This window comes from Pleurodeles waltl, chromosome 6 (genome assembly GCF_031143425.1).
Source record: "Pleurodeles waltl isolate 20211129_DDA chromosome 6, aPleWal1.hap1.20221129, whole genome shotgun sequence".
In the NCBI taxonomy this organism is placed as follows: Eukaryota; Metazoa; Chordata; class Amphibia; order Caudata; family Salamandridae; genus Pleurodeles; species Pleurodeles waltl.
In genome coordinates this window covers 1,328,818,476-1,328,833,461 of record NC_090445.1, presented here as the reverse complement: position 1 = coordinate 1,328,833,461, position 14,986 = coordinate 1,328,818,476, and the positions used below count along the sequence as shown (strand labels likewise).

General features: G+C 44.8%; 1 protein-coding gene across 1 annotated transcript in view; it reads left to right on the top strand.

The window, feature by feature from the left end:
* Positions 1-14,986, top strand: part of LOC138300838 (rap1 GTPase-GDP dissociation stimulator 1-like) — a 522,948-nt gene that overhangs the window by 338,156 nt on the left and 169,806 nt on the right. Inside the window, exon 3 of the mRNA XM_069240650.1 lies at positions 4,596-4,718. Coding sequence (XP_069096751.1) covers positions 4,596-4,718 — 123 coding nt within the window. The remainder of the gene's footprint in view (positions 1-4,595; positions 4,719-14,986) is intronic.

The window sequence follows — 14,986 nt, the reverse complement described above, 5'->3', positions numbered from 1 at the left end:
CAGCAGGGCAGTCCTTCTTCTTCTTGTAGTTCTTTCTTCTTGAAATTTGGTGGGGATCTGAGGCGTGGGTGCAGGTCTGCCAGTTTTATCCTTGCTCCTGGGTGAAAAGCAGGGGGGCCCTGGTTCTCCAATCAGGGACAGGGTCGTCCCCCTGTGATGACCACTTCCTGGGAAGTGTGGCGAAAAATCCATCCCAGAAGGCAACAGTCTCCAAAAATCCAAAATGGATGAATCTGATTTTTGGAGGAGAGATCTGGCTGAACCCACCCACTGGTGTGGCTAAAAATCATAAACACACCCCTCTCCTGCCCTCTCCTAATCTAATCAAGGGGGCACCTAGCTGTCTGGGGTTGCAGGATGTGGGGGTGTTGCTGGGTGCTCCAGATGTCCTTCTTTGCCTTTGAAGACCAGTTTGGCAGCCCTCCCCCTTCCTGCTTCCCCATCTGCTGAGGGGAGATTCTCTCCCCCAAGCACATTCCTTTGTGTGAAGTCAGGCCACTTCACACCTCATTAAAGTAGCCTGGCAGAAGCTGCTGCAGGCTGGCCAATCAGAGCACAGCAGCAAAAACAATGCAGAGCTGAAATTGGCAACTTTTTAGGTAAAGTCTAAACTTTTCACCTGCACTAGTTATATTAAATCCAACAACTGGAAGTTGTGGGATTTATTATAACAATCAATTTGATACCAAATTCTTGGTATGTAACACTTAAGGAGACTTTAAAATTTTAAATAAAGTCTGCCCATTCTAGCCTATGAAGGCCATTTACTTCAATGAGGGAAAAACGAATTTGGCTGTTTTTACCTCACCAGGGCTTATAAATCTATTTTTATAAAGTCCCTGCTTATAGTTACATGGCACCCAGCCCTAGGGGCACATAGGGCACACCTTACGGGTGACTTATATGTAAAAATAAGGTAGTTTAAGACTTTGGAAGTACCTTTAATTCCAAAGTCGAATTTGCATATAACTTTAATTTAAAAGCAGCCAGCAAGGCAGGCTTGCTTTTAAAATGACACTGGGCACCTCAGCAATGCACCTAGGTGTGCACCACCTATGCTGTGGTCCCTAAACCTACATGCCCTACCATATACTAGGGACTTATAGGTAGGTTTACTTAGCCAATTATAATTAGCCTAATTTGCATATCCATTTTACACAGAGCACAGGCCCTGGGACTGGTTAGCAGTACCCAGGGCACCATCAGAGTCAGGAAAACACCAGCATAAAGTGGAAAATGGGGGCAAAAAGTTATGGGGCCTCTGCAATCAGCCCCAGTTTCTCACAATGACAAGATAAACAGTGGTTTGCAGAACAGTCATTCAGTACAGTTGTTGTAAGACTGGCATGTTACAAAGCGCTGGACCTTGGTAATAGTTGGCCATGTGGCAGGGACTAGAGCTTCTGGGTACTTTTCCGTGTGAAGGTGATCTGTTCCATGTCTTCTTCTTCTGATGTGTGTGTTGCCTCCTTTGTCCTTGGTGGTGGTGGTTGTGAAGGGGCAACACACACCTCAGTGTTAGAAGATGTGGAGTCAGACATCCCGGCCACTGCTACCTGTGAAGGTCTTAAGGGCAGTACTGCTGCAAGGAGAATCTGCTGATTCTTAAGAATAGCAGCCACATCACGATGGTAAGCAGCCAGGTCGACCCTGAGGGGGTCATGATTGCATTCGTGCATGCAGTGGAAGGTTTGGGGTGCGAGTTGTTGTGGCAACTCCCTTACTGCAGTGGTGAATTCCTTGACAGTTTGTTGTAATCCTTGTAGAATGGATGTTAGGGCTTGCATGGCTGCTGCCTGATCTGCAGATGACATCATGCACGAACGCACCCCCTCTAGGCTGGCTGCCATAGTTTGCATTCCCACCCGTACCTCCTTGGCCAGCTCCCGCTGTACTCCGACTACAGTTCTCTCAAAGCTGGTGCCTGTGTCGTCTGAGTCCTCAGCTGTATTGGAGCTGGCAGGTCTTACAATTGGTGTTGTGGTTGGGTCCTCTGTGATAGCTGCTTGTTCTGAGCTCCTCCTTGTGACAGAAGGGGGGGTCTGGAGGGTTCCAAGGACATCTTGGAGGGTCTGGTGGCTGATGTTTGTCAGCTCGTCATCCATGTCATCAGGGTATTCCTGGACAGGCATATGCGCAGGAGATCCATCATCCTCTGCAATGAAATAGGGTACAATTAGTGTGTCTGTGTTGTGGCATTGGTGATGTGACATGCCTGCCTTGTGATGTTTTCACATTGTGATCTTGTTTCCTGTTCATTGCTCCAGTCTTTCAGATGGGCATTCTCCCAGGCCTATGGCCCACCTGCATGTCACATGTATTGTATTAAGTTATTAGACTTGTCGGCATCATCTCCTCTAGTGTTGTTTTAGGCCAAATAGTGAATTGACACCTTCTTGTCCTACTCAAGCCTCCGTCTACATCCATTCTAATGGAGAGGCCTTTCACTGGCTGTGGGTGTTCTGATGGCACTAGCAGCACACTTAACAATCTGGACCTGCACCAGTCTCTGATCTTTCACATCCACTTATATGTAGTTGACATGTAGCGTATCCTATGCATAGCATTGTTATGGCACGACATGGATGTTAGCATTGGTAATGTGTACAGCTGATGTAGGGGAATGTGTGGTACATTGGATTGCCCTGTTAGTCGTAGCAGTGTCCTATTTCCTCCTCTCACTGTGCAGGTGTATGTCAGTGACCAGTTACATGTGTCCTCCCCCTCAATGCTGTTGTCTGAGCAGTATGACATTTGGGATGTTGCATTGTGACCCAGGCACAGGATCCTGGCATATGCAGCATGGGTGTGTCCTTAGTGCTGTGTAGCTCCTACTGTTGATGACATTGGCTGATGTTTGCGGCAACTATGGGCATTCACATTTGACAGGACTGGAACCTTTGTCTTGTTTCAGGGGATTGTTAAAGTTGTCATCCTCAACCCACTCATTTAGGGTGTATGATCCATGGGGACGTTACTGCCATTGGCAACTTGAGCTGCACACAGAGGGGAGGTGGTAGTGGCAACTGTTGTCACTGTTACATTCCAGCTGTCGGTATGGCTAGAGGTTGTTAATTGGGCCCTGATTAATTGGGGGGTGATAGTGGCTGATGTGTGCCGGGATGTCAGTTTGACGTTGTGCCCTTCCCGCCTGGCGTGCCTTTACCTTTGCTCCATCATTGGCATGGCAGCATGCCCCCATGGGACTGTTGTTGGTGTAGTGTAATGGTGTGCCTCAGCTTCTCTCTGTACAGGCCATGCCCCCATGCCATACCCCTTTACCCATGCCACTCCATGTATATGATGACTTCCATGCATTTTGTGGTCGGTATCCCCACCCCTGCTTACAGTTGACATTAGTGCATTATAATTCCTTATGCGACTTACCCTGCATGTGCGTTGTCTCCTGGTAGTCTGCGCTGTCCTGTCCTTGAATCCCTGTGACGATCTCCTCAGGGATGACGGCTGTGACCATCTCCTCCATGTGGTCCAGGGCCTCCTGGTGTGCTGGACTCCCACCTCCAGTCTGCAGTGCTGCCTTCCTGTTCCTGGCCATCTTTTCCTTGGTCCTGCGCTTGCAGTCATGCCAGCGTTTCTTGCACTCGATGACTGTTCTGCGTACTTCTGCCACACTGTTAATCTTGTCAAAAATGTGTTGCCATATTGCCCCTCTCCTACTGATTGGCAACTTTGAGGTGACAAACAGTTGGTGCTGGTGTTCCGTCACCTCTTTAACCAGAATTTCCTGTTCCTCTGCACTGAAGCGACACTCTATTTTCTTCCTAAAACTGTCCTGGGTCTTGTGTGGGTCCTCCTGGCTGGTTCCTGGTCTGTTGTCATCTTCCTGGGGTCTGTACAGGCATCTGGGATCCATTTTGGCTCTCCTCTGCTGAAATGGCTGTGTTTGCGGGGAATTTTGACGTAAAAAAACGCCGCATATCCGGTGTGCGGTGTCGTAAATCGACCCACAGTCATTTCTGCCACGTCAACGTTGTTTTGCTTTACGACTTGAAGCTGCGGTGTGTGTAAAAAAAAATGACTTACACCTGTGGTTTGCGCCGCCGGGCGTCAAAGTATAAATTTGACGGCCGGACGGTCCACCGATAGTATAAATATGGGCCTGAGTTTGTTTGTAACTCATGTCGCCTTGTAAAAGTCAGAATATAGGGTAAAATACTGTCCTGCAAAAAGTGTTTGTGGCAAGACTATGGCTACTACATTATTATGAAGGAGAGAGTATATAGTTACTATAAGGGTACTGTTCTCCATATCTACAATATTAAAACATCTATATCATCAAAGTATAAATATGTAAAGTCTAGTATACAAATACATACTTATTTATCGTTATTAGAGTTAACTATTTATACAAAGTAGTCTGCTAGTGAATATTTGGCTATGATGATATTTTTCTTTAGAACACCTCTGTACAGTCAGTCATTTCATGGCAGTTTCTTTGGAAAGAGGATAGCAGGGTAATATGTATAAAAAATCCTGAAAATGAATTTAGCTTAATATGAAAAATGTATGTGTCTTAATTACATATGTTGTGGAAAGGCATTGATGCAAATACTTAAAAGCCATTATCTTTACAGAGCAGCGCTGTGCCACCCTTCTAACGGACAAAGGCATTCTTCCGGCTTTGGCAAGGCTCCTGAAGGGGGATGCAAGGAGGGCTCAGAAAGCAGCTCAAGTACTGGCAGAGCTAGCCAAGAATGGTAAATTTGAATATTGCACTTTATCTTTTCTATTTTATCTACTGCATGCTAAGTGAGACGCGTTTATTTGTACTAAATACAGGGATATATTTATGAGGGGGTTTGCGTCGCATTTGCACCACTCAGTGTGGTGCATGCGCCACACAAAATCCAAATGCAAATTATGAAGCCACGCAAGGCCACTTTGCATTGCCCTAAATGGCTTCATAAATCTGGAGTAAAGTAATGCAGCTCAAATTGCTGCATTGCTTTACTCTGCACTGGGAAGGCATTCTATGGATATTGTGTGGGTGTTCCCATGAAACTCCCATGGATTTTGATGCATTCGTAGATTTACCAGAACTGATAAACCCCGGAATGCACCCAGATGCTACACCTTCCCAAGGGTGGCGTAACAAGGAGGAATATATTTATTTCTCCTCATTTCTTTTTTCCCTTCCTGCACAAAAACATTGTTGCATGCAATGGAGGCACCCTTGAACCATGGTGCAAGGGTGCCTGCATTGGCGCTAGGAAGCCATATGGGCACCAGCGCAGGGAAGAATTCAGGAATGCACTATATTGACTTAAATACGGCACATACCTTCCCCTTCCCTGTCTCACAGTGCAGCGAAGCACTATGATTTGCTGTGGTGCACTGTGTGTCTTTTCCTTAAATATTCACCTCAGTTTCTAGGCTGCCCAAGGGCTCTACTATAGATTCCAGAGTACAGCTTCATGCACCTGCACCTTACTAAAGGCTATGGTTTGTACTGACCCCCAAAAAACATGGGGATCTCAGGGTGTAGAAACCAACATCCATAGATAATGACACTAGTCCGAATTTAGAATGGCTGAAAAATGTGACAAATATGCAGTAATGAGATAATAATGAATTTGTTATAGTCTACTGACTTACAATGAAGTGTTGTTATCACAAATGGAATGTGCTTTTATTGCATTCCCTATGGGGCCTTACAGTATCACAGCAGAGAAATAACAAGGCTCCTTATCACCATTACAAAGCTAATTGTAACTCTGCACAAAGAAGTAATCTGCATTATACTTCCCATTCAAGTTTACAACATTCTAAATACAAAACAGCACATCTTGAATGTGCTAAACTGGCTATCCAGTGAATGGTGTCTCAATTGGTGTTACAACCCAGTCAGACGTCATCAAACGAAGGGACATTCCTGAATTCTTATTTTTAGTGAATGTTGATTACTAAACACTTGGTTATAAGACAAACTTTGTTCTTTCAACTGAATGAATCTTTTTAATATAATTACCACTTCTGCGTATTAATGCAAATTCAGCACACAACTCTAAATGAGGATCTGTGGGTTATGTTAAATTTGTTATATTGCACCAGAAGACAGTAGGTGTGTGTGTGTGTAATGCTGGGGTCCTTGAATGTTCTATATTCTGCTATAGAATGTATTGTCTGAGTACAGCAGCAGTTGGTGCCTGTTGCTGCTTAGGACTGGACGTAATAAACTACTAATGTGGTGATCAAATTTTTAACAAGATTTTACTTGGAGAAGGTTTTCCTAAAGAGTTGGTGGCTGACAACGGTGTCCAATTTGTATCAAAGAAGATGAAAGAGGTCTTGACAAAGTGTACTTTCACCCATAAAAGGGTTGCTTTGTGTCATCCCCAAGCAAATGGTTTGGTGGAAACAATTAATTGTACATTCGTCAAGTGTGTGCAATGGGCAGTTAAAAACAAAGTGGACGTAAACACTTCTGTGGACAGTATGTTATTTTCTCATTGTTCAGTTCCAAATGGTGTTACGGGAAAGACGTCTTTTGAAATTATAAGAGGTTGACTACCAGCATTTGAAATGTGCCCAGCATGTGGTTGGAGTGCCTGGTTGTGAGATCCACCCTGGGCATAATATCCATGTTAGAGATTAGAAACGCATTAGGGGACCAACCAATGTGCGAAAAGGGTCGTCAACGTTCAGAAAACCAAGGCTGAAGAAGTAAGTGTATGTTCAGTCAGAGTAAGGGGTCATGAATGTTAGAATTTGAGTAGGGTAGTAAAAGTGAATTTTGAGAGTGTCGCAGAAGACTACTTTTCCCAAGGCATTTTCCCACTGACTACTTTTTCTAGTTCCCAGGCCTTTTAAGTGCACCTCCTGTATATTGAACTGCTCTACCTGTCAGATGCATTACTCTGGCCAAATATTCAAATTCTTTAGGGTACTACAGTTGAGAGGGTTGTTGTACTTGAGAACAGTTTGCATTTTTGTGACTACACATACAGCCAAGGTTCCTCTGCTATGGCTGAGGAACGTTGCCCCCCACCAGCAGCAGCTGCAAACCTTTTACCATAAAACAATAGTAAACTATGTTTATTATCGTTTTATTGTAAAAGGGGCAGGCCATGGGGCGTGACAGGGATGGAGGGGAAGTGCACAGCTCTCCCCTCGGTGTGAATGTATGTTTGTGCGGCCAACTCGGGCTGGCCAAACACACATGCGCACTGGGCTCTCTCCCCCCACCCTCCCCCCAGCAATGTGTTGCAAGGTTGGAGATAGCAGGCAGAAAATCCCACTCTGCCTTGGAGGGCCAAGCCAGTGCGCTCCAGCCAATCCTAACACTGCTTTCATGCTGCCAACAGTATGAAAGCAGTGTTAGGATTGGCCCGGGGCAGGCTGGGAGCCTGTGCCTGATGTGAGGACCGAGAAGCGGCGAGGCAGTGAGAAAGGTACGTTTTTTTTAATTATTATTTTTGTTTGTCCGTTCACCCTCCCACTGTCATAGGCCGACCCTCCCCCCTGCGAGCCGCGACTGTACACAGAAACTCAGAAACAAAACCAATAAATTTGTAGTGACCTCTGGTGTGCCCTCAGTAGCGTACACTCGAAGTCTGCTTATACCATTTTATCACCCAAAAGAAAAAGTAATCTTTAATAGCAGGAGGACCACAACATGAACAGCCACACTTAAATGTCTGAGTAAGTCAAAACTGGACTACGTCTTCATTAAACGCTAAGGTACATATGTAAGTAGATTTTTTATGAGTGAGAGACCATTCGGGTGAAAATGGTTGTCGGATATCAATGGCTGTTTGGGATGGCAAAGCTTGCATGCAAGACTTGTGATTTCCACTGGACTCCATTAATAGCTTAGAGTGTGCCTTGCACACCTAAACTGATTTAGGAAGATCCAAGCAAGAGTATTAAGGTAATTTCTCAGACGGGATCTCAGCTACAGAGAGCTTTCGTCAGACCTATGGTGAGTCAATAAAAGCCAATGCTTAGGAGCAGTGCTTGCTTAGGAGTCCTGGCATCAGATCCAAGCATCTTGTTCAGGGAAAAGGCAAAATCAGAATCACACCACAGTCCACTACTGAAAAGTGGAAACGCATGAAGTCAATTACATATTTTACCAGCTGCCAAGATAGTACAGGGAATTTGCATCAGAGAAACAGAAGAGCTTGGCATAAGGTACGCCCCTTGCAACCATCCTACCCCTGCCGGTGCATCTACGGTTGGGTCAGCACACGCACAGAGGCGGTCCTTAGGAGAGCTTCTTACAACATGTGTTGCAATCAGGTTATTGAGATACTCAGAGCAGACTTAGGCCCAGATTTTGAATAGCCGATAAATGCCAATTCCTGTGTAAACGTGGGTTAACACAGGTATCTGTATTCTCATTTTAGCAGTAATGAATGTGCCACAACAGTTTTTTCCTGACTGACTCTGCTAACAGAAACCTGGCAAAAACGATCAGGGAAAAGAAGAAGAAACAAACGCAAAACATGAGCAATTTGATGCAAGAAACAGTGATTCTGCATGTTATGCATCATCCACGAGATATTTACCTCACCAACTTCGATTGGAAATACACCCTCTATTACGATCAGTTAATTAGAAGTTAGTTAGCCTTTTAGTAGGGAGTTAAAGTAAGTGCTTTTTGTTTGGCAAACTGATCCAGGGATTAGTATGGATGCAAAGGAGGCTTAACCTGAAGTTCACAATTTCAAACTGAGTTTAGTGATAGTAATAGTTGCTATTTACTAACGCGAAGTATTTCACATTTACACTACTATGTATCAGTCACCTACTTTATGCAGAAGTGTTTGATCAATGTAGGACTTCTAACAGGTTTTATAAGAATTTTAGTAAAGCACTTTAACATGGAGTAGTCTGAGTTTATGGCAATGGCTCGGCCAGCACGTAATGGGGGTTATTACAACTTTGGAGGAGGTGTTAATCAGTCCCAAAAGTGACGGTAAAGTGACAGATCTAACACCAGCCGTATTACGAGTTCCATAGGATATAATGGACTCGTAATACGGCTGGTGGTATATCCGACACTTTACTGTCACTTTTGGGACGGATTAACACCTCCTCCAAAGTTGTAATAACCCCCAATGTGTTTTTTTTAAAAATACAGCATTAAGATCACTTCAAGGGATTTAGATATGCTTGCCGGATATGCTTGCCTGTAGAGAAAAAAAGGAAGTTGAAGGTAATTGTTTCTACTTGCTTTGCGGTTTAACCCCAACCATATTTAAAATGCTTATTGTTTCAATTAAATATTTTGCCAATAAATGCTACTACCAGTGCATGGATAGGAATTGTTCTGGAATGGGTACAAACATTTGAGCATATCCTTTTTGTGAACCTGTCATTGTATAATAACTGTATAGCAAGACTATTGTTCTTGAAATTTGGAGTCCACTCAGTGAAATTCGCTCTGCAAATTTTATTTATACCAGTAATGAAATAATGTGTTTGAAAATGTTTACCTTTTTTAAAATGTTTTTTAGATGCATATTGATTTTGTAATCACTGGCTCTATAAAGTGGATCTCATTGTAGATCTGTACCCTACAAATACATTGAATGACTTCGCATATACAGTGAATTATCAAGACTTTGCACTGCCAGAGTCACACAAAGTGACGCAAAGCTGCACAAAGTCTTGATATGGCACGTACATTCCAACACAAATATTTTTTGCATTCAAAAAGTGTTGTTAAAATAGCACAAATAGCGCTTTGTCCTACTATGGACTAATTTGGCTTAATGGAGCATCCCATGGGTGGTACTTGGATGTTCCAAGGCAACCGTACATATTTTTGTAACCCAAAACCATATCTACTAAAATTGTTGGACAAAGCTCTGCGAAAAAAAATACTACCTCACTGATGCAGGCTTAGAGTGGGAGCGGTGATTCTATTTCTCCTTACATTTCAAACGTTTCATGTGTGCTGAGTGCTACAGGACACATTGAGGCCCATATTTATACTCTGTTTGCGCCGGATTAGAGTCATTTTTTTACGCAAATCCGGTGCAAACTTAACACCATATTTATATTTTGACGCTAGACCCGTCTAGCATCAAAATATCTGAGTTAGCATCATTTTCTGGATGCATGAAACTGCCTTGAGTCAATGAGATGCAAAAAATGACTCAAACACCCATGCGCCATATTTATCCATCCGGGTAAAAATGACGCACGGCTGGGAAGAAAAATTAGGCAAAGCCCGATTTGCGTCAAATTTTAACACCTGGATCAGGGCAGGCTTTAAAATCGGGCAAACACACCACTACTTAAGAAAAACACACACAAGCAACATCATTGTTCAAGAAGGACAACAAGGAGGTGCTACTCATGCAGCATGCCATACAAAGCAGAGCACAGGACCAACAGCAGCAACTACCACCACACCAGTGTGGACCCCAAAGGCAACGCAGAAGGCAGGAGAGGCTCTTCAGGGACAGGACAACCCTCCAGGGCCTTAGGGAACAGGATATCATCCGGAGGTATAGACTCAACTGGCAAGCCATCCAGCAGCTGCTGTGCCAAATTGAGCCACAGATAACAGCCAGCCTGCAGACACCACACAATATTCCACCAGAGACCAAGCTGCTAGCTGTCCTGCACATGTTGGCAAGTGGCTCCATCCAAACTACGGGTGCCCTGGTGGCTGGGGTATCACAGCCCTCATTCTCCGCCTTCCTTCCCAAGGTCCTGGATGCCATCATCTCCCTCACACCCCAACACACAGCAGAAGCAGCAGGAGACCAAACAGGGGTTTTACCAAATACATGTCTTCCTGCATGTGCTTGGTGCTATTGACTGCACCAATGTCCGGATTGTACCACCTGCTGCAACCGAGCATCTATACCGCAACAGAAAGCACACCCACTCCATAAATGTGAAGGCCATTGTTGATCACCAGGGAATGTTCACCAACATCTTGGCAAAGTATCCTGGTAGTGTACTTGATTCCTTCATCTTTCGCCACAGCACCATTAATCAGCACTTCCAGGATGGACGATATGGCAATGGCCTTCTTGTCGGTAAGTCCATAAACCTAGCAATATACATACAGCACGTCAACCCTGTAGGACACACAATACATACACCACTACATTGATACGTGGCCAGGAAGACACTGAGAAGTGACACAGGTAGTTATGTTTGACACCCTGACACAATGGGATATACACCTATGGACAAATGACGGCTGCCAATAACAATAGATGCCACTCTAGAGCTGCAAGGGACCAATTTCAAACCACACAGTGACAATAACATGGCCTTCACTGGAAGTACAACTTGGAAGATGAACGATTTACTATTACATAAGGCCACATAGTCAAGCCCACACCCTCCCAAGCAATAAGTACTGTGGAAGGGCTGTGCAATGTGTGTTGCTGCAGGTCAAACACCATGAGACACATAGCATGATAATGCTGGCTCACATGTAGGTGACATGGAAATACTGAGGCAGAACCAACATCACACATCACTCCTGGGGTGACGTTGCCAGATAGCAATAAGGAAGTTTACGGTGCTATGAACACATATTGATGTGACACTAGTGCAAACTGCACACAGCTGCACATACTGAACGAGCCAATTCTCCATCCAAATAACAGATGTACAGGGAAATGGCCTTTCCTGCACAGATACATCCACCTCCACAAGCCAGTTAGCCAGCTTACCTGGAGCAAGTTCAGTAGTGTCGGTGCACGGTTGCACCTGAGCCACTGGCAGAGGGAACCACAAAGGTCTACATAGAACCAAGTCACACACGGGACAATTGTGCACTGTCAATACTGAACACCTTCGTGCTGCCAACTTAGGGAGATGTGTTGGGCATTGCCACCAAGCCCAATCAAATGACCTCACCTCTGATTTTCTTCTGCAATTAATATATGTCCAAGTGGATGGGATGTCCAGGCCATGTAGTGCAAGCATGTTACCACCACATTGGAATCTATTGTGTGTGTGGAAGTATCATGTCCCCTCCAGTGAACGCCCACTAAAAGATCTTGCTCACTACACAACGCATAGGAGATACACACTGAACTGCAATTTGGAAACTAAACCAAAGATATCAGGTCAATGAGCCAAACACAAGTTCTCCAGTCAAATAACCCAATGCAGAAAGAACCTCACAGAAGCCCAGGATCCCACACAATGTCACAAACACATATGAGTCAAAAACGACACAAGATACCAACTGCCATGCTACATGACAATCCTGGTGCAAGCAACAACAAAATACTTACTCCTATTTTCTCTTTCAGCTGATCAGGGTTACGGGATCCAGCCGTGGATCATGACCCCATTTCCCAACCCAAGCACAGCAGCAGAGCGTGCCTATAATGAGGCACCTCAGAGGACACGCACCATTGTTGAACGGACCTTTGGCATCCTGAAGTCCAGATTCAGGTCCCTGGACATCACCGGAGTCAGCCTCCTATATTCCCCAGAAATGGTCTGCAAGATCATATTGACTTGTGCCATCCTGCACAACATTTGTGTTAGGAGGAACATCCCCCTATATGACCCTGAACAAGAACTGCCTGAAGAGGAGGAGGAGGCGGATGGTGCCAGGGAAAATGAGGGGGGATATCCAAACACAGCTGCAGGAATGCATCGCAGACATCAGATATTTCAAATCGTTTTTCAGCAATAGTCACTATAAACACATTGTTATCATATGGAATTAAACACCTCACTTTATCACTGCATCCTGCTCTGGGTAATTATTTATGCATCACATGTTCTTTAGGAATCCGAGTATTACCTCAGGGAGCATGTCACAAAGACACATCTGACTACTTCTGATGCCACATCACATTTGATGCATATGATTGTACAGCAAACATCACACACAGTTTGTATAAAAAACATCTTTTCTATTTCACCTATGAAGGGCAAAATCATAGGACCACAGCTATGACAGACATCCATGTTGCCAACATGGGCTACTGTAGCACATGACACCCAACTATGACATCTTCAATCATAATGTAAATGAGCGCATCATACATGAGGTAGTGGATGTGAAATAGCATTGGTAACAGGAATGTATGAACAAACCCTTGATATTAATAAGTGTGACATTAGCTATCTCTGCAAGGAGCTTGTGTGACAAGAGGTGCATCAATCCTGAAAATGGAAAGCACAAGTGTCTCAGGTATGACAAGCAATGCTCACAAGACATGCCCTGCACAGCCCAATCCCTGATAATAAGTCCTGCCACAGCCATGTTTTAAGTCTCTGCCCTTCCTTCTCTAGGGAGTGCTGTAAATGGACTACCTGTACCCTGGGAATCATCATCAACACTCACCCAGACTCCCATTCTGACTCCTGTTTGCTTCCCTTTTCTATATGGCATGCCATAGTACAACTGCATTAGCTTGCATGGACTTCAAGTCCCATAGTGCACTGCCTGGTAGTTGGTAAGACATGTAATCCTCTGTCCAGAGCTTCCCATGGGAAAAGTCCAGTTGGCCCCTTATTCTGGATTCTCTCCTCCAGGACTTGTGAGAGACTGAAGCTGCACACACCTGTGAGGAGCTTGTGTGACAAGAGGTGCATCAGTCCTAAAAATGGATAGCACAAGTGTCCCAGGTATGACGAGCAATGCTCACAAGACATGGCCTGCACAGTCCATCCCTGGTAATAAGTCCTGCCACAGCCATGTTTTAAGTCTCTGCCCTCCCTTCTCTTGGGGGATGCTGTAAAGGTCTATCTGTACCCTTGGAATAATCATCAACACTCACCAGACTCCCATTCTGACTCCTGTTTGCTTCGCTTTTCTATATGGCATGCTGTAGTACAACTACATTAGCCTGCATGGACTTCAGGTCCTATAATGCACTGCCTATTAATCGGTAAGACCTGTAATCTTCTGTCCATGGCTTCCATTGGGAAATGTCTGGTTGGCCCCTTATACTAGATTGTCTCCTCCAGGACTTGTAAGAGACTGAAGCTGCACAAACCTGTGAGCTCTCCCATGCTGCCCAGCCATTTGACTCTGCCCTGGCCTTGCTGCTGCCTGGAACTGCTTAGAAGCTACCATTCCCTGAAGCTCCTCATCATGCATTGGAGTACAATTAATTTTTGTACCAGAGCCCTTGTTGGATTGTGTTACGGTTCTTAGTACCCCTGAAACTGCTCTTTGTTTCCACAGTGTTGCTCCTGCTTGTTCCAGTCAGACTCTGCTCCCTGTTTTTCAGCCTTGTTCATGTTGGATCCTAACAGGGCCTGTGCCTGTTAGCCAGACCGGTTCCAGTCTTTGCGTCAACCAGAACCTGTTCCCTGTGCCTGATTTGCCTCCTAGTTGGTTCCCTTGCCCTCCGTTTCCTCTTTGGGTATTGTGTCTGGTAAGTGTATGATCAGTCCTCAACTGGTTAGAATTGTTTAATTTTGTATTTGTACTGGCACATGGTTTCCAGTTGGCTAATCCAGCCCCTATCCTTTGTCTGGTTTTGCATGTATTCATTAGTGCCAAACAGTGACAGTGTGCTATGGCTGTATTCCTGGATTTGTTACTGTGCCTCCAGCCCAACAAACAAGGGCTAGTCTTGTGTATGTAAGGACAATCCATGCTTGTGCCCTGAGGGTCCAGACAGATTAATTTCTGCCGCCACCTTTCGATGGGGCTTGCGTGATGACTAGCTGTGAGATTAATCTGCACAGAGGCACTGACGTTCCCTGTTGCTGTGGGAAGTTCAGAGCCCTACCCTGTGTACAAACGTAGTGATGAGCCCTGCATGTTTGTCCAGTTCTGTTCTGTTACACACTTCACTCTTCTGTATTATCTGCGGTACCATAGCTGCCCTATCCACTTGTATGCCTTTAGCTGATCTTCGGATTTAGGACAAATCTGCTTTGAAAGATACTCCGTGAAATCAAGGGTTGCCCAACAGATTCCTGACTAGACCTGATCAAAACCGTAACACCATGGAGCCCAATACTGGCACAGGGTACACATGCCCATACACTTCACCTGGACACTTTTGTG